This window comes from Bradysia coprophila (genome assembly GCF_014529535.1).
Source record: "Bradysia coprophila strain Holo2 chromosome X unlocalized genomic scaffold, BU_Bcop_v1 contig_35, whole genome shotgun sequence".
NCBI lineage: Eukaryota > Metazoa > Arthropoda > Insecta > Diptera > Sciaridae > Bradysia > Bradysia coprophila.
The window spans coordinates 493,847-517,447 of record NW_023503325.1 but is presented as its reverse complement, the minus strand read 5'-3'; the positions used below and the strand labels follow the sequence as shown (position 1 = coordinate 517,447).

Genomic DNA, 23,601 nt, shown 5'->3' with positions numbered 1-23,601 from the left:
ACTCACAAGAAAAGATGATGATGGCAACATTACAAAAATCAATTCACCTGAAAGTTAAGGATCCAAAAAACCTCTGATCCACATTACCGTCAGTGTTTACATACTTTTGTGAAAACTCCTTTCACAGCCTGTACTTCAGTACTTCATACTCTGCGCTCCATTTCAGGTGATATAACTTCACTCTAATAAAATATCCATTAAATGTCTTAGCAGTGAAGTTGGTTCACAAAGAAATAGAGCGCTGACATTAGTAATTTCATGACGAAATGTGACAGAATTCTTAGAAAATCTATGTATTGCATTTGATCGCCAGTTTCCAAGCATCGTTTCCCTATATGCATGCGCATCATTATTTCTGTTTTCAATGCTGAGTCATAGTAACGGCGTTGTAAATATTCTTCGGAAAATTCACGCCGTAAGTGTGCCTAAAATTTGAATTTTAAATGAACGTTTCGATGTCTCTTTTAGAGACGTTTTCTTTATTGTCAAGAAATAAGCGTCAGTAATTTGCTCACAGAGGGAAAAAAATCGATATTGCATGCCGATGGTGTTGTTTGTGACCTGAGAAAAAACAATTTCCAACTCTTTCCCGAGGTAAATATAACGTTTTTCATGATTGTTTGAATAATTGGATTAGTGGTTTAGTGGTTTAAAGTTTTTATTAACCAAGCTTTCGACAAACGACTGTTGTCATCATCAGGGTAAAACTATAACTGAAAATTTTGTTTCAAAGCTTTCTTGTTAAAATTGGAATAATTGGATTCCATGCATTGCTTAGTTTATATCCGTTGTCCGTGTTCATTGTTGGTGTTATCGACTGTTGGATGAATAAACCTTCTTTGATTTTTCGCAAATGGAATTTTCGCTCTGTCATGATTATTTTAGAATTGTCCCAGTTTATACTGTGACCTTTTTTTCGCGTGATATGTTTTACTATTGCAGATTTTTTGTATTCTCGTCTTCGAACATAACCTTCGTGCTCTTCTTTTCTGATTGGGAATGGGCGTTCGGTTTCTCCAATGTATTTGGCATTACATGTGTTACAAGGAATTTCGTAAATTCCTGGAGGTGTATGTTCCTCTTCATCTTTGAGTGGATTCAGCATATGCAAAATTTTCGTTCCTGGAGTAAATGTTATTTTCCACTTCAATTTTCGTCTGAGAATTCCAGCAATTTTATTTGATAGGTTTCCAACGTATGGAATTGCTATCCATTGATCATCTTTTGCTCGAGTTTCTTCGGTATTGTTAATTGCTATGGAATCACATGGTACGGTGTGATCATTGTTTGGTAATGCGTTTGTTTGCTCGATGTTGTTATGTAACGGTTCGATTTCAATTGGTGTTGTTTCTATTTGCTGTTCATTGTTGTTTGATATAAATTTTGTCCTCATTTTTTCGATTCTGTTTGAAATAAAGCTTGATGGATAATTATTTTTTCCGAGAACGTTTCGAATGTGAGATAATTCGTCATCAATGAATTCATCGTTGCAGATTGCAAATGCTCTGTAAGTCAATGCATCAACAACTGACATTTTGTTTGAAATGTGGTGGAAAGATTTGTAATTTAGATATCGATCTGTATGCGTGGATTTTCTGTAGACTCTCGTTTTCAATGTGTTATCGTTTTGTCGAATGATTAGCATGTCTAAGAATGCAATTTGATCGTCTTTTTCTTTCTCTATCGTGAATTCAATTTTTTGATTATATCCGTTGATTGAGGATAAAATTTCATCTACGCTGTCTTTATCAATGATTGCCAAAACGTCGTCGACATATCTTTTCCAATAACGAATCTTTGGATGGTTTTTTACTATCTCTTTTTCCAATTTTTGAAGAAAAATGTCTGCAACGGTTCCTGAAATCGGTGAGCCCATAGGACATCCGTCTTTTTGTAGATAGTATTCGTTGTTATATTGAAAATATGTGTTGGATAAACATGTTCTTAGAAGGTCGGTCATGTCTTCAGTGGTTAGATTTTCATTCAGTTTTTCTTTCCATGTTTGATCTTCTTCGAGACGTTCTTTCACTGCTTCGATGGTGGCTTCAATCGGTAGGTTTGTATATACGCTTTTGACATCAAATGAGACTAGAATTTCGTTTTCTTGTAGTTGAATCTTCCTTAGATCATTCAACATTCCATAAGAATTCTTGACGCTTGACTGTGAATTTTGGTTGGAAATTGAAATGTGTTTGTTAAGAAATTTTGCTAGTTTGTAATAAACAGAATTTCTGTAATCATTTATTGGTCGAAATGGTAGTCCCTCTTTATGAGTTTTGGGAAGTCCGAAAAATTTAGAAGTTCTGGGGTTGTGATTGATGATTTCTTTATGTAGTTCTTGACTCATTCGACGGTTGTCTTTTAGAATTTTGCATTGGTTTTTTAAATTTTGTAAATAGTTTTGAGTTGGGTCTAGTGATAATTTTTCATATGGACCTTCTTGTAAAAGTTGATTAATTTTGTTATGATAGTCTTGCCTGTTCATTACTACGGTGCAGTTTCCTTTATCGGCTTTTAGTATGACAATTTCATTGTTTGATGTCAGTTTCTTGATTATTTTTGATATTTTCGAACCTTTTGTTGTTATTTTACCATTCTTTATAAGATTGCAGATGTTTTGACGCAAGATTTCTTTTTCGACATCACTTAAGTCGGTTTCTGCAAAATGTGATTCGATTGATGATATGAATTGCAATTTTAAATCTTTTTCCATGTGTGCACTGGGTGGTAATGCGAAGTTCATTCCGAGAGATAGTGTTTTTCACAACAAAGACGTCTGACGTTTCAGCTATTAAAATACTATATACCTAGGACCCGAAAAGTGCGACCTCGTCACACTTTTTCTCCGTCCGATATGAAAAATACTATTCGTACCACGGACTAAAAGTCTTTTTTAGCGAATTCGATTCCAGACCTCGTCTTCGGCTCTGTCTGGAAACTTCTCACACTTTTCAGACTTTTCAGCTCTTTATGCGAAAATTGTGCTTTACTGACCCTTCGTCTGATGACAATTCGGGGGAGAAAATGTATATTATAATAGAAATTTTCTAAACCGAACTGTCACTTTTGGTTTTGTTTGGAAAATGGGTTGCTATTTTAAGAAGAAGAAGAATGACGTTTCAGGTCTATGACTCTCAGTAAATGCACAATTTGTGAAACTATTTATGTTTCAGACATGTAGTATACGTTGAATAAATTGGTTTATTGAGTCTATATCTCAATTCCAATAGATCATTGAAGTGAAAAATGAAAAAAAAAATGTTGACATTGGCGCTGGCGATCAGTTTCGACGTTCAAACCATGAACTTTCATCACAACCCATTGATGTAGCAAATTAATGTTTTTGTATCGTGTAGAAAAACGGCTCACACCTCGCTCATATGAAAAACGTTGTGTTGACCTCTCTGGAAGAAAATAGAAAATTCCACGAACGATTCGTTCTTGTTGGAATTTCCTTTTTTCTTCCCTCGGTAATCAAATAACTATTTTTTTACCTAAGAATATAAAACTTTTGATGCATGGTCTTGAGACGCTCTTATGATTGTTCGAGATCATAATTTATCCTTTTCGATTCCTTTTCAGTATCCAATCTTGCTTCATTCGTTGCAGAAGAATTGTTTCCTGTTTGACATGCTAAAAACACAGCACTGCTTCTAGCATGAACATAGAAAATATTAGGAGGCTGATGAAGTCACAGCAGGCACTGCGTTTCTTTTGACTTGTTTTCGATGTATGAGTTAAAACATACAATGCAAACAATCCTAAGCGGTAGCTCTTATTTGAATAGACATTTGTCTATTCAGTGTTCATGCTAGGAGCAGTGCTGTGCTAAAAACAATTAAAAACAGAAAGGGTGCACATCAATCAAAACCCTAAATTACCTCAATGTCCAAGTCTAAAATTTCATTGATAGTGTCCAATAAACGTTAAAGCTTCTGCTTGTACAATTCAATTGGAGTCATTTCTGATGAAGTTTTTGCTGGTTGCTACAGGGAGAGTCTTACGGAGTTTTTTCTTCTTCTCACAATTGGGTTTTCGATGGATTGACCTACCCTCAGTGGTTGAATCTACTTTCATATATTTACCTTGTCGCTTTTAGCAGAGCCGGCGTAATGTTATCCTAGATGTATTGTCCTTAAAGTGTTTGGGAAAATGTCTGGTAAGAACTGTTCTCAAATGCTCAGTGCTACAAAACGATCTGGGTCAAAGATTGTTCCAGTCAGTGCAGGCGATTCTTTCGCTATTCAAATTCAAAGTGTAAAACTATTGTTGCTCGTTCTATGATGGTACTGTCACTTAAGTTGGATCCAGTTTCTGAAGACTTGAAGATTGTTGGTTCAAATAAAAAAAACTGGTCGTTCTGTTGAACATGTCATTCGATTTTCACTTTATTTTTTAACATACTTCGGTTCATTTATAATGGTTTTCTGTTTTGTTTTCATTAATTTCAAAATGTTTCATCATTTTTTCATTAAAAAACGTAAAATTATAAAATCATTTTTAAGAATTAAAATTCGTATCCTGTGGATAAGTATGCAGATTGAAATGTAATATCAGTGTACCTCGGCCAATTTATTGTAAAAAAAAATGAAAAGAAAATTGAGTTATTGAATTCAGTTCAATCCACTCCCTCTCGTTAACGGAAGATATTTTTCGCGTACACTAAAACGAAAAACTGGCAAATTTGAGCCGAATTTTGACTGGTCGATCTTACTTTTTTCTACAGCTGTTTCAACATGCATGAACAGTAGCGCCTATTACTGGCAATTTACTGATGTTGTTACTGAAAATTGACGAAATTTACTGAAAAGTTGCTGAGATTTTGGTAGGGTCTCGGTAAAGTTTCAGCACATTGCATGAAATAACATTCCCCGTGATGGACAGTCAGTCAAATTCGGTACGCATTTGGCATTCCCACAGTACATAAAACAACTGAAGATAATGCAAATCCGCAAAATAATCGCACGGAACCTCAAGTGTCGGATGACTTCGAGTGTAGCTCATGTTGCACTTTATTGAAGATTTACGATTGCATTAGAGTTCTTGCAGTGTAAGTTGATCAGAGCCTAATATTGAAAAATATTTCACGAAATTTCATAAAACAATTCACCAAATTTGGTGAATTTTAAAATGAAATTTGGTGAAATTTAGAGAAATGATTCTCAATATTAGGCTCTGGTTGAAATACTTTTCATCACATTCACCACATTTCATCAATTCTATTTAGAAAAAAATGTTTAGCGCTGCACCCGCTACACAAAAACAAAGTGACGCTACACAAAAAAATGCACACGAAACTTGCAATCCGTGCGCTTGGGTGATTCGCTGAAGATTTACATTTTACCTTCCAGTGTGTTTATATACTTTGGTCGTTATTCGGTTGGTAAGTGTACTAATTGTGCGGAACGTGTTTATGTTCTTGAAAACGTTGCCACGAGAATAGAGTTAAAAAAAAAACGGTTGGAATAAAATCGAACTTCGGATTGGACTTAAGAATTAGTAAAAATAAAAATTTAGCCAAAATTGTGTTCAAAGAAGAAATATTAAAAGTTTTTGGGTTTGATGTTTAGACACTTTTTATATTTCCTCTTCAAACTAGAAACCGCGCGTGACTAATATTTGTCTTCTTTTTTTTTTGCTTTTTTAAATGTAATTTCATCTCGGTATTAACCTTTATTTATACGTTACGTACGTGTTTGATATTATTTATTCAATACCTTCAATACTTTCGACGTTGTGCCTGTTTTATCACACATGCGGGCAAAGTTTTTCCGAAGATTTTGACGCAATTCCTCACGCACTTTTCGGATGCTTTGCTCACGACATTTGAAATCCAGCACAACTTCATCTGGAATGATGCTTGGGTATTCGTGTTCCTCTTCGGATAGATGGTCATCCTGGAAATTTAGGGTGAAGATGATGGGGGAAGGTGTTATTCGATGTACTTTTAAAATTTGGAAATTTTCATTCTCAACGCGTGTGCAAATTATGTGTATCCGTGGTATCCAGGATACCGGGAAATTTCTGATTTTTTTTTAGGATACCGGGAAATCGAATTAAAGCTGCACAAACCAGCGGGAAATGTATGTATCGGGAAGTCACTTTTACATTTTTGGATACCGGGAAATCTTGACTCGGATACCGGGAAGAAAACATAATTTGCACACGCGATTCTCAATTTTCGATCACTTTCAATCCGATCTCGATTTTCATGCACAATCATTCACAATCTTCACACATTTAGCTGATGTCACCTCAGTGGGGTGATTCTAATAAGAGATTTCTTGACAGCTTTGCAGTCGGCTGTCACCTGTTATCCATAATAACTGCAGAAATAAATGACAAGGAGACACTGCACTGACAAAAAAAAAGTGACGTCATAGTCATATACGTAGAGGTCTAAATCATACTTTAAATTTTCAAGGGAAATTAATTTTAATTTTAATGTTCTTTTATTGGCGAGTGAATTTCCACCGAAATTCGGAAAATGTTTTTTTTGTCAGTGATTTACTGTTGCTACTGGCTGTGGACATACATGTGTGGGGGGTTCATTCGACAGGTATTGTCCAGGAGACACGGGGCAAGCACAGATATCTTACATGTTCTGAATAATTGTTCGAAAATAACAAAAAGAAAAATACTTGAACTATGCTGTTGTTCATGTCTGTGTCCTCTAATCTAATGATAAACATTCAATGGTTCAGGTCACGTAAGATATCTGTGCTTGCCCCGTATCTACTGAACAATACCTATCCAATGAACCTCCACACATGTATGTCCATTGCCTGTAGCGACAGTGAATCATTGACAAAAAACACCCTCCTTTGACTTTTGGTGGAAGTTCACCAGCCATCAAAAAAAATATTAAAATTAAACGACTGCGGTTTTAGACTATTGAGGCTAAGGGCTATCTGGGCATATGTGCCTCTTCCGCAGACAGTTGTAAATCTCACCTGTAACAGTTGTAATTTTTGAATGGGCGCTACAACTGTTACTGTAGACAGTATCTGCAAAATTGCCCGCCAAAGATGAGACTTCCCCCTTTTCATTAGTATCTGATAGAAATTCCATTTTTTGTTGAAGTTGTTGAAGAGAGAAGCTCAAAGAGGTCCATCGGCTATCCGAAAAACCGAAATTTCACAAAACTTTGGTATGGCTTGGACATTGGACCGGTCCGAAAATTTCGGTTTCGTTATGTCGACAACCGAAACTTTTACTCTTTCGGATAACCTCCTATCTTTGCTCGTAAAGGCTTAAATTCGATTCATGCTTTGTAAGATCTCTTCTTGAAGAAGCAGAAACGCAGATCCAAAGATCCTTTGTTCTCTACTCTCTAGCCTTTCACTTCCTCCAAATTTTCTTCAAAATGTACAAACAATCACTGACATTAGTTGCAATTAGCACGATAGGTGTCCTCACAGAGGATTAAAAGATCGCATCGTTAAACATGCAATAATGACGTCCACAAAATGTGAAAAGCAGTGATGAAGGTATAAGTAATATGTTGACGCAGTAAGGGGAGTCAGAATCCGGGCAAACATTTCGACGTCATTATCGTGGACGACCCCTAAGGGATGAAGGAGTATTCGGTGTAAAGGTGCAATGTAATCAAATTTTGAGTTAAGTCTTTCATAAGCACCGCAATTTAACTAAGACTGCAGTTTGTATGGAGAAGTGCAATTCAATTATGCACGAAATATTGTCTCGTCGTTGGAAAATGGGAAGGGTAGTCATATATATACACACACATTGCAATGTACGCACAAAACACACTCACGCACGTTCACACGTTATATTGAAAGTAAATGCAGTCTCTGAACACATACCAACATCTGTTGCAATGTCATATTGTTGTTATGATGACTACAAAATTCGTCCGAACACGCTACCTCCGATCCTTCCGGGGAACTAGCCAAACTGGACGTTCTTGAATTTAATGTAGCTACCGAACATGGATCGTCGTGATTCGATGATGGTTCCGATGCGTATCCACCGTCGATTGATTTCGAACATCCACCGTTGATGTTTGCTTCGCACGAATGACACGAAAAAATCGACAGCTCGTCCTTCACGTCAATGGAAATTTCGTGGTCGATATTAGCTATGGAAGTAGAATTTAAGCAATTCTTCGTTTTTAACAATTCGGTATGCAGGTCGGAACAGTAATTTGCGTCAGTATCGTCCACATCGGAATCATTGTCGTCAACAGCCGCCAAATACAAAGACATTGGATCCAATTCGTAATCGGTGCAATTACTTTGGCTCGCCTCCAATTTCTTCACGATTTTCTTCTTCTTTTTCTTTAGCTTCTTTTGTTCCTTGCGCAGTTCCTTGGCCTTTTCGGCTCGGTCCAGTTCTTTGTATAGCAGTTCCAAATTACTAATTCCGCGCTTCTTTTCCACGGCTATGTCAAAGCTTCTGCACAGGGCGTGCACAGCAACGGCCGCCAGAACTTGACATGCATTTTCCTCTTCTTTTAAACTCATGTGAACACGTAGAAGTCTTTCATAAATGCAAATGCCGATGCAGGTCAGAACTTCTTCTTGTGCTATTTCTAGGGTTTTGGCGTGTCGCGAATTTTCTCGGTGCCTAGAATTGCTGGAAATTGAACGAGAGGCTCACAACACGAAACAAAACAAAGAAAAAAAAAAAAAATTTGACCTAAAATTAGTGTTACACGAACCCATACGATTCGGTATAATATCACTGCAGAATATTACAAATGCTACTCTATCTCAGGTGTCGAGTCAGTGTCACTGAGTCGGTGAAAGTTGAGCTTGTTTTCCTTGTTTTAAGCCATATCAACTAGCAATCTCAACATATTTGGCTTAAGAATGATATCGCCAAAACCTGAACCAATTCGAAAACAATGGTTCAGCGATCCGCACAAGCTGCGGCTCGTTTGAATCGCCTTTTAATTCGAAGAAATAGGGATCTCTTACTTTTCCGGTTAGTTCCCCATTTTCAGAGTGAACACGTGAAAAGCTATAGCATGTCAAATGTCAAGGGGTATGAAACCAGTTTTTGTTGTGATTGCTCGAGGTAGACATGTTTCTAAAAGTTGAAATGTTGTAGAAATGTAGGCCTCTGGCAGACCTTCATAAAAAGTATAATCATCGGTAAGGGCATCCACCCGTTCTAGACTTATGACTAAAACTATAGTAAATGTTTGGACAGTCTTGCTGGATGGCAACAGGGAAGTGACTATATGGTTTTGTAGCTGGACCACGTATAACACACCCCAGTCGAAGTTATACATCTCTGTCAAGTGTTGTTCAGTGTTTTCAACTCTTTTTTTGTCTTCGAACAAGATGGAACAATGAAAATGAAATAAATCAAATCAAAGTTGTATGTTCCGCACAAAATTGTCCTGAACCGTGCAATCATTGGCCTTGAAAATGTTGCTTTACTTCTACTTTGTGGTAGGTGGAAAACCTCATTTATTTGATTTCACAAAATGAACAGAAACTAAATTGCTTGCGACGAATTTGGGTTTATTGTAGTATACCGTTCATTCACAGTCAATAAATGGTCACTCAAGATGTACTTTGGACTTCAGAAGAGGTCACAACCAACTATGACATGCTATAGCCTTCATGCACTCACTCCGAAAATGGGAAACAAACCGAAAAAGTAAGAGATCCCTATTTCTTAGAATTGAAAGAAGATTCAAACGAGCCATAGCTTGTCCGGATCGCTGGACCATTGTTTTCGAATTCGTTCAAGGTTTGACGATGTCACTCTTAAATTCATCGAATTGGGTTAAAGTCTTCAACGAATCGCTGCTTTGGGATAGGAAAGGTCGAGTCTGCAGAGAGTTGCACAACTTCATCGCTTGCACTTCGAATTTCGTGGCAGCAACCCTACAAGCCTGTTATCTCTGACAGAAAAACAGCGGCAAACTTGCCTAGTGACAAAAAAATATCCCGACACAGTGAAGGTCAGCCCCTGAAGAGCAGTTAAAATAGGATCTATCAGAAAACCAGACGTCAGAACTACTAGCCGGTGATGGGGTCTCTTCTTGTAAGCCTGGAAATAGTAACCTTGAAGCATTTCTTAGACCTACAGTAGGGTGGCTTATCATTCTATAACCTGGAGTGGCTAAAATTGACTTCCATAAGTAGGTCAGTGATGAAATCTGAGCGCAGTCAGCCGAGCTCTTGTCAAGTGATAAACAAGTGCATGGGTTCGATGTTAACCATGGCTAATATAGGGAAACTTCTCTTGCAACGGAAGTTGGTAACAATTTCCGAACTCAAATCAACAGAAAATGTATGAATGTATGTACAGTGCATCCCAGGAACAGGACGACTTTGAATTCGAATTTGTTTATTCGCACCGAAGACGCTACGCTTCACAATTGTTTAGCAAAGGTGCGAGAATAATCGTACCTACCGCAGTTCGTACGGGTTGGCAAACACTTTTTTTGGGGTGGGAAATACAAAAATGATTTACAAACCTTCCATTCAACTCCGGTTCAGCTCGCTTCATTAGACTATCGATAAAGTCCACTTTCGTTTGGAGATGGATATGCTTGTCGGCAATGCACTTCCTAATATTTGAATATAGCGCAGCTACGTAGCCCTTCTCTTTCGTCGGGTTGCTTTCACTCACCAACAAAGTATACGCTTTTTCCACCTGCGGAACGTACAAAATTCCAGTTAAAATGACAAAAAAAAAATGTTCGCACCGTTCACCCATCCGGTCACAATGTGTGCACAAACCTTGGTCCGACATTCCTGACAAAACTTATGCTTTTTAAGGTAACCCTCCAATGTCACATGCAACTCTTCGGCATTTATATGCGAAATTTCGTCCCGACACTTTTGCTTCATACAGTTCCACACATCCCGCCAGACATCCGAAAATGGTCGCGAACGAAATGAATCCCTCGAATGCAGTGCACACCGGGAACTCTTTTTGTTTCGATGTTGATTCTCTAGTAAACTGTTCAGTAAGACGTTATGCTTATGCAGCAATGTGCAAATGGCTTGTGGCGATGCAATTTTATCATCTAACACAGTCAACACTCCCTCTTCTGTGATAACGATCGGATCGAGTGTCGGATGGCCGGATAACATTAATTGGTAGTGCAGTCTTTCAACGCTTCGCCGACATCCCACACACGGTACACTCTGGCTGAGCACCGACATGAATTCGGTACGATCAACTTCCAGCGATTTTTTCAATTCCTCGTCGGACAGAATCGAATATTTGCGTGTGAACTCTTCCAGTTCTTTGCCCTTGACCAGTGGATGATCAAAAACGAGTCCCTTTGAGTTGAGGTCCATTAGCATCTGTAAATGAATTTAAAGTTTTTTTTTTTGTTTCTTTGTTGAATAAGTGGAACGAGATCCACACTTCGAAGTCTGTCGAAATATAAATGTGCGCGCAAGAAATTTGATTCTACGTAAGTTGGTGAAATTACGTGTTTATAAATTACCAAAATTGTACCACAATTTTCCTTCAGTCAGCAACATATTTAATGTCCTGTGAGGAATTACCGGTAATAGTGATTACACCGAACAGGTTACACGAGTGGTGTTTCGTCAAAAAAGGGACGATTTTGATGGTATTCAAAAACCATTTTTTATGAGGAACAAGAGATATTGACTGATTGTGCGAAGTGAACGTCGTGTCAGCGGAGTTACAAAAAATCAAAATTTGAAATTGGAATCTTTCCAAACGTATGCCTTTGGAATTTCTGTTAACTTTTACCAGTATGACGTTTCTTCACCGATTCACTATTACCGGAAGTGTGTACCTAGACATTTTTACCCCTTCTTCTTCATGGAACAACTTGTGTAAGGTCCAATATTCAATGGTCGGATCTATAATCCGACATGTGTACAGGAAAACACATAAATGATTGGAACGAAGAAACATTTCCGGGAAGATCGTTCTGGACTGAAAACACTTCCCCTTGGCAAAAACAACAATGTTTACGCAGATAACTTTTCGTTTCCGTTCATTTGCGGAGTACAAAGTGCGTAAAACTTCCTATACATGGCCATCGTGACTTTGACCGCCTCGCAAGAGACAATTTATCACATACAGGAAAACAACGGAATGAACTGAATCATTTTCTGCTGGTAAGTAGTTATTTCAAATAGCCCCTTTCGGTCGAGATAAACAACAAGGACGAACGCAACGGAATCGAACCGTTTCGGAGCGAAATCAAAACAAAGTTCAAATGAAATCATTTTGACAACATCGCAAATAGAAATCAAATTAAAAAAAAAGTGTAAAAAAATGATCAAAAATTTTCTCTAAAAAGAAGAGAGAGAACTGATTCGACCATTTGGCAAAAAATGATTGCAATTTCACTTCTGTTACACGAAAAACACTCGACAAAATCGTATCGGAAACACTATCATACTGATCAGTTGTGGTTATTCTCCACTAATCGCATCAATTGTCACTATTTTGTCAAAGATTTTTTCATAAATACCATGAAATTGTTGTCTCCCGTCGACAATGGAAGTTGCCGTTTGCTGAATTTCATTCCAGATATTTCATCACTTCGATACACACACGTTAATTTTGCCATGACGTTCTTAAGCACTAAATACGCTAAATGTTAATGGCAATTACTGTTTTCAAATGTAGTAACAAATCAATTATTTTTGTGGAACTTTTTGCACAGAAAATAAATTACACGTCGTTTCACTTAGGAATCCATTTGCAATAATCTCGGTATGACATTTGGAACGAAAAATAAATCGGTTTTTTGTTTTGTTAAGTTGAATTTCCATGTGCACACTGTCTATTACACATAATACCACTTAAGTTACCACATTCATTCGACCTGTTACCAGAATTCAATCCATAATAATTATTGCGATTGATAAGTAGTAAAACGCAATAACGTTTGATTGGAAAATAATTAATTTTTGATTCTTTTCGTGAATAAAACTTAAGAACGAAGACATTAGCGTCTGTGATCTAAATCAATTAATTAAATTCATGAAACCTGTCAAATTTGCATTCAAAATGTTTGTTGATTTATTTGACTAAGTTTTGGTTGGGTAATCAAAATCTCAGCTGACAAACGTTAATGTACTCGTTCCTAAGTCTCTTTTTACCAAAATAATCAGAAATTAATTATTTCCCAAATTAAAATACGAATTAAGTTCGATATTAATTAAAGTAAATTATGACATAGCACCATCCATTTAGCTACTACCGGTTTAAACATTTCGGTACATTTTTTTTGTGGTATAAATTATTATCAATCTGAAAGCTGCTAAACAGTTTGTACATGGAAATTCAACCTAACAACAACGAAAAATTAGCCAATCGTTACCACACTTGCGTTCGAAGACCAATAATTGATCTAATTCTCATTTCAATTTCATTTTTTTTTAGATCGTTGGAAAGATATTTTCATTTTAGATTGTCTGACCCAGTCAAAACTATTAGTTGCTGTCAACTAAATCTGAACTTTTTATTTCAATTTCAATAAGGTTAAAAGAAGCACCTAGAGGCTGTTACCAGGTGATTTTCAAATAATCTGTGGGTCCAGCGAACTTCAAGCATGAGTGGTATTTTAAGTGTGGTACTGAAACTTGACAGTGTGTCACACGACAGTAAAACACTGTAAAAAAACCATTTCATACAAAATAGTACTATATTTGGCAGCTTTAGACTATTATCACTTCTGCTTGAAGTGCGTCGGTGGGTCACATGTCAAAATGGCAAGAATAACTTACTGGTGTCACTGGTACGATGAGAGAACAAGGAAATATAATTGGGATCAGCTGTTCTAATTTCCCTTAGGAGATATGACAGAAATTCATATGAAAATATTCGAGTTAAAATTAAATGGTTTTCGCTATTAGGTTATAGGTTATAGGTTTGTCCCAAGATTATTTTGAAATGTCAAATTTCATCCACAGAAGACAACTTAGCCTCGACTTTCAGATTGACGAAAATTTTAACTAAAGATTTACAAAGAAATTCATCTCGGGTTTACAGTTATTTGGAATTATGACATCGGTTCGTGTTCGGTTTATTTCCTAGAGTAACACTACAGTAATCGCCACCCAAAAATTACATGGACACCCATGTGTAAAAATGACAGCGCCACTATGCCATCTCTCGAGTATAACTCTGTGGTTTATTTTGTTCGGCTTAACCGTCGCTTGGAAGAAACCTATACTCGAGTCTCGACAGGTTGATGATGCTAAATCGGCTAACCGTTCTGTTTTCTATAATAAGGCAAACACGAAAACAGTTCAAAAGTATTCGACCATTGTGTGTTTTCAGTGTAAATTGACCAACATGGTGTAAACATTTGTGAAAATCCGGTACCATTTTGATTTTTGGCACCCTCTCAAAGTTGGTCAATTTACACTGAAAACACACAATGGTGTCGAATACTTTTGAACTGTAGTGTACAACTGCACTTCTGTATAATCAAAGCATTGGCATAATTATTATCTGTTGTGTGAATGTGTGGATTAAATGTATTTCGTTGTCTTGCGGCCAGAAAATGCGTCATTACTGTCTTGCTCAAAACTGGTCTTTCACATTTTCTCGTCTTCGGCTCGAATTAAAACCTACCCAAACCCCTCAACAAAAACTGTGCCAGAGAGACAGTAATGGATTTGAGTCGGCTTTCCAAGTTTATATTTTAAAATTCGTCGTTCCGTTCATTTTTTACTTAAAATGTTCAGAATTTATGAAAAATTACCACAGTACATAGAGTTTTTTAATGATCAGCGGATCGATTAACGAACTACTAACCTTCCCCTTTTCCTTCCTCAAACTTTTTACTTTCCCTATTTGTGTAACCCATTCAAATTTTGAATTGGATTTTTCTCGATGATACCAATTTATTTCGAGTCAAATCTTTATGTGCTGGGCTTGGCAAAGTTTCGTACATAATAGTAATTTGACAGTCAGACATAACCTCTAAAATTGACATCGAAAAATATAAATATACCATCAAATGGCAGCAAATCAATATTTACTTGATTTATACGGAGGATTCATTAATCGGGACGATATGTCTAAAGAGACGTCTGTTAAGCAAAGGAAAAAACCTGTCGACGAAGCGAAACCCGATACAAAGTCAGTCAAATCGAAGCGAAAAGACGGAGGAAAACAACTGTAAGCATCACTTGAAATTTATTGTGTTGTGATTGGGGAAGTAAACAGAAAAATATTGTCAACCGTGTCTGAACTGTTGCGGATATTTATCTGATCTAACGTTGCATTGTGAGACGTGGATCAATTCACTTGAAGTGAAGTGATCAAATTTTCCAAGAAATGGTCCAAGTGTGCCCATAAGGGAAATTGTTTGTTAAAAACGTTAAAACGGTGTGATGAAGGACTAGTGAAATTTCATTTGTTAAACGGGTCACTCACTTTTTCACAATTTCCGTTTGAGCACTTGGCATCTACCATAAAACAATAATTTCGTTGTCAGCACTTAATAGAAGTGACTCCTTTTCAACGGAAGGATTTTTATGAAGAAAGGCATGCTGTTACCGACAGAAGTAATCAGAGCCTAGAGCGCCTACAGTGAGAAAGAAGTCACTGAATTTAGTGCATTCTTTGGTGAAACTTAGCGAAATTCGGTGAAATAATTCTCAATGTTAGACCCTGGCAGTAACTGACACAAATTCAACAACAAAAAATTCTTTCGCAGAACATTCGACAATTTACCGAAAAAAGGTGCCTACCGATTGTGGACGCGAACTGTTATCGTAACCGCTTTGCTTGTGATCGTCTATTTCGCATCTTCGAAGCAAAAGGAACGACATTTTGCGCTGCAAAAGGAAAACATTCCATACCGTAGCCAGAATGTACTGTGCTCCGATTCGTTCAGCCAAGAGATCAGCAAGTATCCGAATTGTGTTCCGAAATTTTGCGGTCGAATGGTCATCGACACACTGGTAACATTAGAGGAGGTGGAGGTGTTACGGTAAGATGTTGGATGTGTTGCCGAATTTCGGTTTATAAGCTTAGTTTTTGCGATTTAGAACACTAGCCGAATCCGGATTTCAATTCGGCGGTTCCAGTGGTGGAGCATCTATTTTAGACTTACATTCGGGTGCACTATCGAAGGGAAAGGAATTCGTGAATGTCTACAAATTTCCTGGGGCTCAAAAAATTTTCGAATCAAGTGGTGCCATTACAACCTATCGGGTAATATTCTACACTGTCCCGAGTAAAAAAAAAAAAACTGAAATCTTAATCCAACGTCTCTCGCAGGATGTTAAAACGAAAATCAGCAATGCCATCAGCGAACGGTTCGGTATAAACGTCGAGGCGCTATACTTAACTCATCCCACATTCTTTTCTCGCATCACAAATGTTACAGCGAAAACAGTACACGACGAATATTGGCATCCACATGTTGACAAGGTAGGACCGACGAAGCAATTGAAATTTCTTTGTTCCGGCATTCAGTCACGAAAATTCTAATGTAGGAAACATACGGATCGTTTCATTACACGTCGCTGTTGTACTTAAGCGATTTTGGAAAAGATTTCAACGGCGGTCGATTCGTTTTCGAAGACGGAGCCGAGCACAACAAAACTTTGTACACTATTGAACCGAAAAAGGGGCGAGTTAGCATATTCACATCGGGGGCGGAGAATTTGCACTATGTGGAAAAAGTAACAGATGGTTCACGGTGAGTGCCAAGAAAAGTGCCATCGATGTGGTACAATTCAGGTTAAGTTAGTGTGAGATGGACGGGAAGACAGTTGGGAACGCAATTTTTGGCATGAGTACAAAATGCCATAAAAAATTGAGTTTCTGCTGTTCCTAGGACCCTATGCACCAAAATGGGTTCCTTTTAAACTGCCGTGTCAAGCCAAAACACTGTATCGCATTGTGTGTTTGATTTTAAAGAGCTTTCGAGAGCTTTAAGCTTCCTCTGTATTCCACTGAATGATTCCAATGGAGTCCAAAAGAAGCTCCAAGCTTTCAAACGCTCTCCAAAGGAAACAAACAATGCGATACGGTGTTTGGTATTAGCACTGAATTAAACCTGCCCACCTTATGTTCACTAATTAGTCAGTTAGTGTCAATTAGAACAACTTTTTATGCAACGAAGCATCAATCCCGTCACACCCTTGCTAATTCAACACAATTTTCAGATTTGCAATAACGATTTCATTTTCGTGCGACAAGGAATCTGCAATAACTGATCCTCAATACATCAACGATATTGATGACTAGCCGGCGATCGGATCAACTTAGACTTTAGGAATCGTGATTTTTGAGTTTTTTCTTTTATTTTGATTTTTTTTTTACATAAATTCGCTGCTAGTCGTTGATGTATTTTGCTGTTTTTAATGTGATTTGTTTTTTAATGTGATCCACAAACTTGTATTACCTCGATGAGGATGGAATTTAGGGCTCAGTTTGTTAGCTGTGTCCGGCATTGGATTATTTATTAATAATTCCATAAAATAAAGTGAAAAATCGGTATGCATTCCGCAATAGTTTGTAAGTATTTTAAATGTGACCAACACTCTTGGCCACATTATGTATTAGCTGCTTGAATAAAATTGTTCCAAATGGTTTTTCTGTTGATGTGCTGTGGCATTCTACAGTTACACTGTTTAGGTCTCAGTTAATTTGCAGTGGACTGTATTTTACTTTAAATGAAAATCCAAGGCGGATTATGTTTAACAAAATAGTTTTTATTCGATTCTAAATTATACAAAATCTTTGTCTCTGATTGCACATCTTATCAGTGCGGTTGCGTTAGATCGAATGACTTTAAAAAATGAAATGAAATTAGAGTTCGTAACTCTCTCAACATTTAAAACAAAAAGAGCGCGAACAGAACATATTGACTTATGACGTCACCAATTAGTCCAGTGATTCGCGTTCTAAACAACACATACATTGCAAAATAAACAACTTCACAAACCAAAAATTTCACTTTGATTTGCGTAAACATCCGGTCAATTTCAGTAAGCTTCCTGTAAATTTGAGTGAGTTTTGGTAAATTTCAGTAAGTTTCCGTTAGATTTGATAGAGTTTACGGTAAATTTCAATAAGTTTCCGGTAATTTTCAGTTAGCTTGCGGTAGATTTCATTAAACTTTCGGTAAATTTCAATAAACTTCTGGTAATTTTCAGTAAATTTCAGGTAAATTTCATTAAACTTCCGGTAAATCTTACTAAACTTCCGGTAAATATCAGTAAACTGCCTGTAAATTTTAGTAAACTTCCGGTAAATCTTACTAAACGGTAAATTTCAGTTAGCTTCCAGGAAATGTCAGAAAACATCCGTTAAATATATCTAAACTTCCGGTAAATTTCAGTTAACTTCCGGTAAATATCAGTACACTTCCGGTAAATTTAGCCATTTTTTAATAACTGCAGTAAATAAACTTACCAGCAATAAACCCAGCGTTGTGCGTTGGTCTCGAAGGACTCGAAGTGGTCTAGCACACTCGTTTTGCAAAGGAAAAATTGCATATACTGTTTCTTGAGATAGAACAAAATGGTGTAGTGTGACTAGTGTAATGGATTCGTGCTTCTGTTGCCTTAAAGAATCATCTTTGAAACTGGAATTGAAAGGTCTAATTGCGCTTAAAAGATGCATAGTCATTGACATGAGCGCTGAAACTCATTACACGACAAGGGATACAGAATTTAAAAGTCCAGTTTTCGTGTGAACTGTTGAGGTGAGTAAACCTACAACTCTCTCGTTGGAATTTCCTACTTTCCCTGAGATGTGAACACAATGTTTTTCAAGTTTGAAAAACCGTTTTTCTCTACGAAACATCAAATCGATAAAACATTCAAAGTGACAAGTCAGATGAGAAAATTTCTATTTTCTGCAGATGGTAGTGAAAGAGTTGAGAAAGTCGAAATATTCTCAAATGAGTTGTCTTAAGACACAACGACAACGATATTGTGTCAATACATTTTACGTTGAGAATGGAAGGCTATTCGCACCGTATGCATGAAATTGTTATTTGTTTACCAACGGAAGAGTCAACAAAAACAGCAATTTTCTCACCTAAGACAAAACTTCGGGCGCCTTTGTTTTGAACAATTATGTGTTTCACTCGGGAATAAAAGTGGAAGATTGCATTTTTTCGGGTGACACCTTAGAGAAGCAGTATTTCATTCTTCTTCCTTGTGAAGCAAATATAACCATTGATGTGACTTGAAATTAAACGGTAAATAAATGTGGCTGGTTTCACCTTTCGAAATGAATAAGTTGAATAGTTGGGGGAGATGCGGGAAAACATATATACCATTCAAAGACCTTTAAACACTCAAGCACACAAAAAGAAATTAGTTTCTGCATACCAACTTTGCTTAACCTGAGACGAAAATCTCAGGGGCGCAGATTGCAGGAACCGAATTTCTTTTACACCTCCGACTTTCAAAGGAAGACTCTCCGGAACAACAACAGAGAAATAGCTCTTCCCTTTCCCATCACGTAAAGTGACAAAAAAGAAGAAAGGAAAGCTGTTTCGACCTCGAGAGCAAATACAATATAATTTCAGATTGGTCTAGTCAATAACTATCACAGCACTTATATGTGGAGCAGGTTATTCTGCAGTTATCTGATAAGAACTGAAGACAACAAGCGAAAACACACAAAACAAGCTATTTTGCTGACGTCGGGCACAGTGGCTAATTGACCTACCAGCCTGATATTCAACAACTTTCATTAGGCCTATCGCCCATCAATTGTGCGTATGTATTTCCGAAGATATAACTGATCAACATTGAAGTGCTGTGTGTCAAATGATAGATGTTGATTAGACCAAGCAGTAAGGTCTTTGTTCCTCGAAAATCGGGTTCGTGGAACAGTAGTCAGGAGTAAGGGAACCAGCGGATTTCCCTTTTTGTGTGCAATTTTCTTACGTAAATCTTCAGATTAAATAATTGTTTTAAATAGTTTACGATGTAAAATTTGTGGTTGTCTCAATTTGAGTGTTTAAAGGTCTTTGAAGGTTTTATTTTTTATTGTTTTCCCGCACCTCCCTAAAAGTGAGATCACTAGCAATCAAGTACTATTAGAGAAAATCATATTTCTAAGCGTACAGCCTTTCTGTCTTCTCCACCAAAATCCTATAGGAAGACTATAGGCTTCCTTTCAAAATTCAAACTTCGGGTTCGTAAGCGGAATTCCTGTAGTGAAAACTCTCGTAGACGTTACCACGCGAGAAGTAAGGTCGGTGTACAACAAACAAAACGTTCGCTTCATTTAACAATTTATTCTGTGTCTCCATTTTATCCATTGAAACAACTTCTGTTTAGGAAGGCCCGCTAGTAAACATAAATAACAATTTTATTAAAAAACAAATTGTGATCGAAACCGGCAAAAGATAATTTTTTTTTGAATTGAACTTCCAAAATGTGACTACAAAAAATTGCCTTGCGTGGTTAGCTTGATTAGCAACAATAACAAAAAAAATATTTTTTTTTGTTCTCAAAATTGTTTTTCGTTCGGACGATCACAGTCTGCAAATATGCTAGTCCTAGTCCTACTAAACAAACTGTTCTGTACTATTCGCCGAGATTTCCATTAACCTCCATGCCGATTTCGGATTCAATTCACCGGGATCCCGGCACAACACCCACACATAGTTGACTCGCATCACTTTGTCCGGATCACCTTCGACGACATTTCGCGACTGATCTCGCACACACATTATCTGCTGTGATTGAAACGTGATTATCAGCACCGGACCTTGGTCCATTATTTTGCCCATGACCAGGTCGACGTTTTCGATGTCCAGAATCTTTGAGTCCAAGTAGTAACCGATCTTTTTCGCTTGCTTGATCGGCGTGGCTATAATGTTGTACGTACTCTCGAAGCACCAATCTTTCAGTATTTCCAAATTGCCGCGCACCATCGATTCCAATATGTTTGGAATGATGTCCGTTTCGCAATCTTTCAGAAAGTCTTTCTGGTCGAAATTCGGATCAATTTTACAGATTTCGGTCAGCGTTTCGGATAGTTCGGTTTTCGAAAACATGTTGCCCATAATGTCGGACACTTTGTCGGTGAGTAGGCGGGACGCACGGATGACGGGATTTTCCGATTCTTCGTATTTCATTTTCCAGTCGAGCACCTTGTTCACGTACTGGTTGTTGTTCTTGAAATTCTCCCATTGCGCATAGAATTTGGAATCTTTGTGTAATTCAATGCCGGTGGCATCTGTGTTCGCTTCGAAAGGCCGTTGCGTATCAACTATTTCGACGCGTTTCCGCAGCCGCAACGGACTTTGGTAAACACGACCGTGAATGCCAGTTGAATTGATCTCTTTTTTGACTTCGGCAGATGCGGCTGATATTGTCTGAAATGCACTACTGCTCCCCAGTTTCTGACTCTTTTCACTAATTGATTCGGACATTTCTTTGGCAGATTTGCTGATCTCGTCACCTTTAAGGAAGAACGGTACGAATCTCAGTCACACAAAATTCCGCCACAAAATTCGACGTCACACTCACCGATTTGGCTGGCCTTTTTTGCTAGGTCCGTTTTACTCGCTTCTTCCAGTACGTCTTGCACTTTATCTTTCAAATGTCCCATTCGTTCTTTGAGTACTTCGCCGCTTTTGGATGCTTCCGATTCGACCGTATTGAATTTGTGTCGTGCCGATTTCAGTGCGTCTGACTGTTCAAGCTTTTGCGCCTCTTCACGGAATTTCTTAATGTTGTCCTTCATTTCCTTGTTCTTTTCCATTTCCTGTTTCAAATTGTCTAGAAAGGAACTGAAGAACCCCGGCCGTCGCGCGGAGTAGTATCTCTGCAAGTAGGAGAAGTTGGGATATTATTGTACAAAAAGGTTCATTTCGTTGTCGGACGGTAATTGAGTTTGACGGTCTCTACGGACAAATTGTTCCGTAAACAATAATGTCACCAAACCAGGGCCATATTTCACCAAATTTAAGTCAAAAATTTACCGAATTTGAGTGAAATTTGGTGAAATATTAGACCCTGCATCAAACAACAACAAATATCCCGCTCATCGTTGAAATGAAACGTAGAAAACATATGGACCGGTCGGTGAAATGTACCGCACTACACATGAGTATAATCAGCACAATCACATACACCATATAGTGATGACATAACCTTAGTATATTTTGCAATGCACCAAAAGGAAGATAAAATATACTTACGAATGACTGACTCCATCCCGGTGTCAGGGCACTGAAACGGCTGAATGAAGTTCTTATTATGGAATTCTGTAACGACAACAAAATAACGTTTTTTTTTCAAAAGAAATTAGAATTGAACCGAGTGATAACTCCTTAAAAACCACACACACACATCATACACGTTCCCATCGTTTACATATTTTTTTCGGTGATGTAGCCGATTCTGTGGGGTAAATTATTTCCGTTTGACTTACCATTCTTTATCTGTTTGCTTGTAAAATCTTCTCTTTCAATTTAACATGCATACCAAACGTTAATTACGCAAAAAAGTTCATTTTTAAACACCGTTGTTGAACATAGCCAACTTAACTTGACATTTTTAGTTCTTTCTCGAAATGTCATATGACATTACAATACTCATGCGTGCGTATCATCGATATATCGATGAAATAATCGTTTTTTGACATCTCTTTTAGACCTTTCAAAAAAACTTTGTTCCTGCGTCAAGTTCTGAATAAAAGCTCTCGTTCCTTGAAAATCCCAAATTGAAAGTCGTCGCATTTGGTTTATTCAGTGCGTTGAAATTTATTTTACATGCATCGAAAACCGTATTGTTCATGTTTCAAGCCCTTCTTACGAAGCCCTTAGCATGTAATAGTATTATGTAATGGATTTTATCTGTCTAGAACGATAATCTAGAGCTTATCACTCTAGGGAGTTTTTGTTTATCTCGATATATCTGTTATCGACAGATAAAATATGATATGCACCTATTGTTAGACTGTTATTTTGACGTGTAGGCATTATGGCCCACGCCTTCGGCTAGGGCAATAATGTCCTACCCGACAAAATATCAATCTTGGCAACAGGTGCATAATATATATTACATGCTGAGGGCGTCGAAAGACGTGCTTCAAATATAAAAAGTACGGTTTTCGACGCATGTAGCATGTAAAATCCATTACGTAACTCAGGATAAAAATGGAAAGTCTCTTTTTCGTGTGTTTATTGACCTCGGCTTCGCCTCGGATCAACCAAATTCACACAAAAACTCTACTTTTTACCTTTTTATCTCTAGTTATGTAAAATACTGTTTAAATTCATCTAAACCCTTCACTGATTAACCAAAAATTGAAATTTTGACCCTCACTTACGTCGTCAATTAACAAAATAAAGTTCCAAGCAATGACGTTTGTTTTACAGTTTGTACGAAAAAGTTAAATAAAAATGAAAAGCTCATATTTATTTCATGTGAGTATTGACCTCGGCTTCGCCTCTGATGAGCGAACTTCACACGAGAAAAGGACTTTCTGTCCCCAGTTTTGGAAATGACTATTTCCCATACTTTAGATTACTAATATTGTTTAGTGAAAAGGTTTAGGTTTGTTCCAAATAACTGTAAAGACAAATTTTCACTGGCCGAACGAGCACGATTTCCTACATAGAGATCGATTTTGATATAAATATTGATGAGTTTATGTCTCTGTGGACGAAATCTG

General features: G+C 37.4%; 3 protein-coding genes across 3 annotated transcripts; 1 reads left to right on the top strand and 2 right to left on the bottom strand.

The window, feature by feature from the left end:
• Positions 1 to 4,443: 4,443 nt before the first annotated feature.
• Positions 4,444 to 12,704, bottom strand: LOC119069491 (gametogenetin-binding protein 2-like). Its single transcript, XM_037173561.1, has 5 exons — positions 12,452 to 12,704; positions 10,725 to 11,297; positions 10,460 to 10,638; positions 7,827 to 8,598; positions 4,444 to 5,897 (listed from the first exon to the last, which is right to left on the bottom strand). Exons 1-5 carry the CDS (start codon positions 12,548 to 12,550, stop codon positions 5,703 to 5,705), a joined length of 1,818 nt encoding a protein of 605 aa, XP_037029456.1. The 5' UTR covers positions 12,551 to 12,704; the 3' UTR covers positions 4,444 to 5,702.
• Positions 12,705 to 14,895: 2,191 nt separating this feature from the next.
• LOC119069505 (2-oxoglutarate and iron-dependent oxygenase domain-containing protein 3-like) lies at positions 14,896 to 17,298 on the top strand. Its single transcript, XM_037173582.1, has 6 exons — positions 14,896 to 15,114; positions 15,656 to 15,931; positions 15,990 to 16,155; positions 16,222 to 16,374; positions 16,440 to 16,645; positions 17,115 to 17,298. The coding sequence occupies exons 1-6, from the start codon at positions 14,954 to 14,956 to the stop codon at positions 17,194 to 17,196; spliced, it is 1,044 nt and encodes a 347-aa protein (XP_037029477.1). The 5' UTR covers positions 14,896 to 14,953; the 3' UTR covers positions 17,197 to 17,298.
• Positions 17,299 to 20,194: 2,896 nt separating this feature from the next.
• LOC119069500 (mitochondrial import inner membrane translocase subunit TIM44) lies at positions 20,195 to 22,514 on the bottom strand. The gene is made up of 4 exons (XM_037173572.1): positions 22,357 to 22,514; positions 22,124 to 22,189; positions 21,450 to 21,747; positions 20,195 to 21,381 (listed from the first exon to the last, which is right to left on the bottom strand). Exons 1-4 carry the CDS (start codon positions 22,357 to 22,359, stop codon positions 20,483 to 20,485), a joined length of 1,266 nt encoding a protein of 421 aa, XP_037029467.1. The 5' UTR covers positions 22,360 to 22,514; the 3' UTR covers positions 20,195 to 20,482.
• Between the last annotated feature and the right edge of the window lie 1,087 nt (positions 22,515 to 23,601).